A 7511-nucleotide genomic window follows, 5' to 3' on the forward strand; every position below is an offset into this window, starting at 1 on the left:
TGGAAATTATTGTTGATTTTACTTAGAGATCAATGAAGACTTGGTGTAGGAGGAACCACTGCTTGTTGGTGTGCAGCTCCCCGGCTAGCTTAGACCTGAAATAATCACACAGAAACTGTATTAATTAAATCACTGCTTGCCCCATTAGCTCTAACTTCTTATTGTCTAACTCTTATAATAATTTAACCCATTTCTATTAATCTGTATATGGCCACATGACAGTGGCTTACTGGCAAAGTTTCAGCATGTCTGACTCTGGCAGTGGCTCCATGGCATCTTGCTGACTCTGCCTCCTTTCTCCCATCATTCCCCTCCCAGTTCTTTTTTTTCCCTATCACAGGCCAAGAAAGTTTCTTTATTCATTAACCAATAAAAGCAACACATAGACAGAAGGACCTCTCACACCAACTTGGTATCAACTGATTTCTTGGCTACCTCCCTGCAGCTGGTAATCATGTCCTCTCCACACACCAGAAGCTCAGGAGGGAAGTAGAGAATGGAACCCTCACAGGTGGAGTAAGACACCTTTGTTACAAGACAGAGGCTATACAGTGGACTCTTGATGTTTTTAACTTTCCAGTACATTATATTTAGTCAGGTGTTCCTGTCAAGGGAAGTGGGGTGGAACAGGTGTTCAGAGTCTTAAGTCAATTTTAGAAAGTGTGTAGAAATTCTAGGCCAGGGGAATATGCCTGGAAGGATTCATTAAGTCTACTTTCCATGGGCAACATTTTCAGGGAAAGTCTTGCCGCTTGAGATGAAGACAGTCAAATCTCCCCCAGGACAAGCTTAATATTCATTGTTACCTCAGAGCTAATGAGACTGGGCAATGTTTGGTCTTCTTTTAATAGCCCTGCCTATCCCTCTTTCTCCAAACTCCTTTTGTGCTTATCTTATATCATTGACCCTTGTAGGAAAAGAGATATAAAAATCAGTTTGTGGGCTAAAATACCAGATTTGATTATTGTTTTCTTGATGACAGTCAATTATATGAAAAACAATGACTTGATGATAGATGGAATTTCAATGTAGTCTTGACTTACACTTCAGTAAGTCATGGATATTGAATGTTAGTCGGCTTGAGTCAATATCTTATTGCAGGACTCAGAAATTTCTTCTAATTTGGAGGTGAGAATCATGCTAAGAGATTCAGACATTTTCTTGCTCAGGATTCTAAGCTAAAACTCAGCTTGCCACCATATCCTTCACAGAAAGGAATGACAGCAGTGGTGGTTACTGCATGAACATATGATTTATGATCTTAATGACAACTGCTGAAAGAAAGGCATCTATTCTCTTTAGCACTGTAAACCTCTTCAGTTGTGAAAGGAAACCCACAGAACTTGGTATGTTTTGGAATTTATGTCTACGCATTTTGGAGGTAAGGGCTCTGTCTCTGACTCAGGTAATGTGTGGGGGTCAAAAGTCTTGAGAAACAGCATCAAATGCACACTTCTATGCCACACACTCTCTAATTCCTCTGCTTCAGAGCATAAGTGTTCTTACATCTGTGGACATCATCCCCCACCCATGACCACAACTGAGTTGTGAGAATTCCTCAGGCTGTGTTTCTGATAAAACTGTCAGTGCTTACTTTTGGTTCAGCTGCATTTTTCTGGACTCTTGGAGTCTGATGTGGACGCTGAATAAATAAGACCCCAAAATATGTCTATTTAATGTTATTTTATAGTACCTTATATGCCTCTTTGCCACTGGAAATGATGCCAAAAAGCTAATTGAAACCAAATAAAAATTTTGACCATATTGAGTATTGATCAGTGAAGGGCACTCATGTAAAAGTTTTTCCAAAATTGTAGCTTTATCTTCTTAATTTCCTATGATCATTTTCATGAAGCATGGTGGTGGTTTCTGTTTATCTCAGCATATGCTGATGCTCTTGCTATGAGGTCCCCATATTGTCAAACTGAGCTACAGGAATGGACCCATCCTCTTGCTGTCATAGTGTGCATGTCTTGTCCCTTTTCTCTAGAGAACAGAGGGAATGGACAATGAACTGAAAAGAAGAAAAGATGAGTCTTGACTAATAGGAAGTGCAGGGAGGTAGGATCTGGCGTGCTGGTGACTGTGTAACACCAGCCAAGGTTTTGATTCTCCTCTTTTATCTAGAGACTGGAAAAGAAAGCACAAGGATATCCAGGTAATTATTTTATTTCTCTATGCACATGTCTTCTATTGAATATATGAAAGGTATTTCTCTGTAAGTTTTAGGGCAGTCTGGTTGACAATGTCAGTTCCAGGTCAGGGCTACATAGTGAGATCTTGCTCAAAAATGGCATCTGAAAACTCATATATAACAGAAGCACTGTTCAGAATTGGCCTTGATTGTGTCTTTTTGTTTATTATATATTATATGTATAGATTATTTATATATTTTAATATATATATGCTTTGCATCCTAACTGTGGCTTTTTTCCCTTCTCTTTTCCCAGTCCCTCCATCTTCCCTCTGCCCCCACATCCACTCTTCCTCCATATTTATTGAGAAAAGGGCAGACCTCCCGGAATATGAACAAAATATGGCATATCAAGTTGCAGTAAGATTAAGCATCTCCCCTCATATTAAGGCTGGACAAGGCAACCCAGTATGAGCAATAGGATACCAAAAGTCAGCAAGAGTCAGAGATAGCCCCTGTTTGTAGTGTTGAGTTCCGCAAGAAGACCAAAGTATATGACTGTATCATACATGCAGAGATCCTAGGTCAGTCCCATACAGGATTCCTAGTTGTTGGTTGAGTCTCTGTGAATACCTTTGAGCCAAGATTAGTTGATTATGTTGGATTTTTGTGGTGTCCTTGATTTTCCTGGTTCCTACAATTCTTCTTACCCTTCTTCTGAAGCATTCACTGAACTCTGCCTAATGTCTGGCTGTGTTGACTACAGCTCTCTGCTTGGGTTTCTACTAGTTGCTGGATGAAACCTCTCTGATGACAACTGGGATAGGCACCAACCTTGATTCCTAGTAAAAGAGGACATGTAGCCTGAATGTGTCAACTTCTGTAACAAGGCAAGACTTCCATAACCTTAGACCTACAACCTATCCTTCTTACAAGATTTACTGGGGTAAAGATGGCACAAAAATTGTGGGTATGGCCATCCAATGACTGGTTCAGCCTGGAACCCATGCCACGAGAGTGAACCCATCCCTGACATTGCCTGGAGGACCTGGATCCAGAGGCTGGATTGCCCAAAGACATAAGATAGAACCAAACACAAAAAGTCAATTTAATAATGCCTAATGACATTTTTTATATTTTAAATATTTACTTTCTGTTTATTTATATGTATGTGTCTGTGTGTCTACTGTGTGTGTACAGGTCCCCCTGGAGGCCAGAAGATTGTGTTTGATCTCCTGGAGTTGGAGTTACAAGTGGTATGGAGCTGTCTGATGTGGTGGTACTGGGACTTAACTCATTCAGGTCTTCTGGAAGAGCATCAGTCACTCTTAATGGCCTCTTTCTTCTTTTAATAGGCAAATAGGCTCTTCCAGACAATGCTTCTGAGGTAAGACCTGTGCGTACCCTAGAATCAAGCACAGTTCTTGATGTATGGAAGTTAATTTTGACAGGGTGAATGAAAGGAAGTAGTTCATATTGCCTTCCAATGTCAGGGTTTCAGGGCTGTATCTTTTCAGAGTCATAATCTGAGATAACCAGGAAGCAAATCTGAGAGTACAGGACCAGTGCTAAAGGAATGGTAATGAAGAGAGCACTTGTGGTGATGAGCCTTCATTTTATCTTTCAGACTATTTCCTACTATACAATTAAGAAAAAATGTACATTAGTAAGAATTAGATACACACACTTTATGTCATTTCTTTCTCAAGTTCATATGCATTCATAGCTTGGCAGAGTTTTCCTTTGCACTTCTAAGATTTTTGAGGACAGAAAACCATTTTCCATGCTCAGACTGATGCTCTGAATTCTAGGTGATGTTATAGACTTTTCAACAATATCCTTTTGGTAACTCATTCCATTTATCATATAGTACAAGCACAAAATCCTTCATTTCCCATTTGTTTCTGTTTATTCATACCCTCTTTTTAAAATATGTTATCATCGTCTTCAAATGAACAAATATCTTTGCCCTGATCCTATAATTTTATCTTTAAGATAAAATCACCTTTAATTTCTATTACTTCAGAATTCTCCCTCACTTCCACCCTGTCCCAAATGAGCAGTGTGCTCAAACAGTAAAGGAAGGTAGGACAATGTAATAACATTTTACAGTTTCTTTATGAATCAAACTTAAAAATTTGAATTTTAATCACAAGTACACTTTGACCAGAAACAGAATTTAAATCAATTCCTGTGTATTTGTGTGTATGAATATATACATGCTTACATCTATTCACATAGATGTTTGTCTATAAGTATTATACTGATAGATTAAAAATAAATTATTTGTAATTTTCAATTCTCAGAATTCTTTTTCCCCATGTTATTGATATTATAGGAATGTCAAAATTGATATTTAGAAATTAGACAACTAACAACTAAATAAAGCAACAATATCCACTACACAATGACCTGCAACAATTGTAAGGTGGTTTGGACTCCTTAGAAAGACTTAAGACAATATCTCTTTCTAGACAGCTACATGTAGTCTACATATAATGGAACCCTGGAACTCCACCTTGAGAAGTGACTTCATTTTGGTGGGAATTCTGGACAACAGTGGTTCTCCTGAACTCCTCTGTGCCTCGTTCACAGCCCTTTACATGTTGGCTTTGACTAGCAATGGACTGCTGCTTCTGGTCATCACCATGGATGCCCGTCTTCATGTGCCCATGTACTTCCTGCTTGGGCAGCTGTCCCTCATGGATCTCCTCTTCACTTCAGTTGTCACTCCCAAGGCTGTTCTGGATTTTCTGCTTAGGGACAACACCATAAAGTTTGAGAGCTGTGCCCTTCAGATGTTCCTGGCACTGACCCTGGGTGGTGCAGAGGATCTCCTTCTGGCCTTCATGGCCTATGATAGGTATGTAGCCATTTGTCATCCTCTGAACTACATAATCTTCATGAGGTCAAGCATCTGCTGGCTCATGGTGGTCACATCATGGATCCTGGCATCCCTGATGGCCCTAGGATATACCACCTACACCATGCAGTATCCCTTCTGCAAATCTCGAAAAATCAGACACTTGCTCTGTGAGATCCCTCCACTGCTGAAGTTGGCCTGTGCAGACACCTCCACATATGAACTCATGGTTTATGTGATGGGTGTGACCTTTCTTATTCCCCCTCTTGCTGCTATCCTGGCCTCCTATACACTAATTCTGTTCACTGTGCTCCAGATGCCCTCAAATGAGGGCAGGAAGAAAGCCCTTGTCACCTGCTCTTCCCACCTGACTGTGGTGGGAATGTTCTATGGGGCTGCCACATTCATGTATGTCCTGCCCAGCTCCTTCCATAGCCCCAGACAAGACAATATCATCTCTGTGTTCTATACAATAGTTACTCCAGCTTTGAATCCCCTCATCTACAGCCTGAGGAATAAGGAGGTCACTGGGGCTTTAATGAGGGTCCTGGGAAGATATATCATGCCTGCAAACCCCATGCTCTAGGAAGGCACCGTGACACGACTTTCACTATTTCTTTTCCCAACAATTTTGTATTAACCCCTTTTTAATGTTACAGTCTACCTGAGAGGGTACATATGCTAAAGTTTCATTTTCTTCTATGCAAGTCTTGTGAGTATAAAAACCTTAAGCTGAGCTCACTTGGCACACATTGCTGTGATCTTAGAAGCCCACATCACAGAGGATCTTAGAGAATAAAATCTTTGAAGAGATATATCTTAGGTTCGTTATATAGTTGGTACCACCCTAACCTAGTACAAAGAAGACATGGTCAGGATTTACTTTCCATTTCAAACTCACATAGCACTGAGATACAGCTTTCATTTCAACTTGAGAAATCTCTAGTGGCCCCTCACATCATTTAATGCACGTTATTAGTTATTAATAGATAGAAGGCTTTAACGAAGATAGTTTGTACTTCCTTAGAAGAATGAAATTGGTAGAAAAATGAAGGGTGTATGTGTGTAATTACATTTGCATTTCCAACCTGAGACAATATTCATCTTGGTGGCACAGAGGGAAATGCCAATGCTGAGATAGTAAATGATATCAAGAAATGGAGTTTTGCTCTTCATGAAATTATAATCAGAAAAAAATAAATGAACTTGGAATAGAAAACCTCCAGGGTTAAAAAGAGTACTAAAAAAACAATATCAAGAGAAATATGTTGTATATATTGTTTGCATTATTTAAAAATTTGTTTAGAAACATCAATACCATCACCAGGAGGCCATATTCCCAAAGTGAATGTATGCTTGTATTTATGACCACAAAAACACAACTAGAAACTCTATCATTTACTCTATACCTTAAGTAGATTTCAGGTTTTACATTATGTGTATGAGAAGATTTAAAGCAAAGATGAGAGTTTTAATTCATGTGCTTAGAAGCTTTGGCTCATGGAAATGTTACAATTGTTGATGACAGTGCTTAGAAATTTCTTTCGTCTTTACTTGAGGCCACTTAATCTCTCAAGCTAATTGTCACAGAATAACTAAAATTAATTTGATAAATTTCCTCATTAAAAGCAGAAAAATCTGTAATAAATAAAAAATCAACCGTGTTTTCTGTTTGTTGTGCATATGCATTTTACTAAATTTAAATGTAAATAATAATTAAACTGTGTTTGTCATATACAGTTTGGTCATTCTTATTCATTATCATAATGGGGTGTTTTAGGTGTTTTAGACTATTGATAAAGAAGAGGCCACAGTCCTTGATTTCGCAATCTGATTCTCTTTATCTTGTGTGTATGTTTCGACTGGAAATTAAATATTTTTGTGTCTTAGTTTGCTGATCTCGTGAAATGATGATTGCCATAAATCTGATAAGTTGGGCCTCATGATGTTTCCAGTAGATTTAATTAGCTAACAAATACCAACATTTAGACCACAGTGTGGTTAACTGAACTAAAACCACAACATATTTTATACAATTAAAGAGCAGAATCACCTAAATATTAAGTATTTTTATTGTGTTTTTTAAAATGTAAATTATTATGATCACCATAGTACAGTAGAATAGATGATAGAGGTGACTTTCCTGAAATCATCTTAGATTGCATGCTAGTCATCCATTTTAAATCCTTTTTCCTATATCTCTTCTTAAAAAGTCCAACTGTCTTCAATATATAGTTAATTTTTAATTAAAAATATCAAAACAGCTAAAAAAAGAAAGCAATGAATATTGGCAAACATGGAGGAAAATTAAATAGCAAAATTGAAATAAAAGGGAAAGGGAGGGAAGAGGGGAAGAGCCAGATAAGAATTTTAAAAGGAGGAATTAATAAACGAATAAATCTTCAAAAATAAAACTAAGTTTATTTTGTGTTGACCATCTACTGCAGATCATGGAGTCATTCATTAAATGTGATTTGTTTACCCAGTGAGACTCTGCTGGAGAAAATAAACAGA

At 38.1% G+C, this 7511-nt stretch overlaps 1 protein-coding gene across 1 annotated transcript; it reads left to right on the top strand.

Moving 5' to 3' along the window:
* The first annotated feature begins 4632 nt into the window (after positions 1-4632).
* LOC130880199 (olfactory receptor 2AG1-like) lies at positions 4633-5583 on the top strand. Its single transcript, XM_057779136.1, has one exon. The coding sequence runs from the start codon at positions 4633-4635 to the stop codon at positions 5581-5583; it is 951 nt and encodes a 316-aa protein (XP_057635119.1).
* The last annotated feature ends 1928 nt before the right edge of the window (positions 5584-7511 follow it).

Source organism: Chionomys nivalis, chromosome 8 (assembly GCF_950005125.1).
Source record: "Chionomys nivalis chromosome 8, mChiNiv1.1, whole genome shotgun sequence".
NCBI lineage: Eukaryota > Metazoa > Chordata > Mammalia > Rodentia > Cricetidae > Chionomys > Chionomys nivalis.

What these genes read in the sequence shown, in the direction of transcription:
- LOC130880199 (XM_057779136.1), top strand. Translation starts at nt 4,633, where the DNA reads ATGGAACCCTGGAACTCCACCTTGAGAAGTGACTTCATTTTGGTGGGA.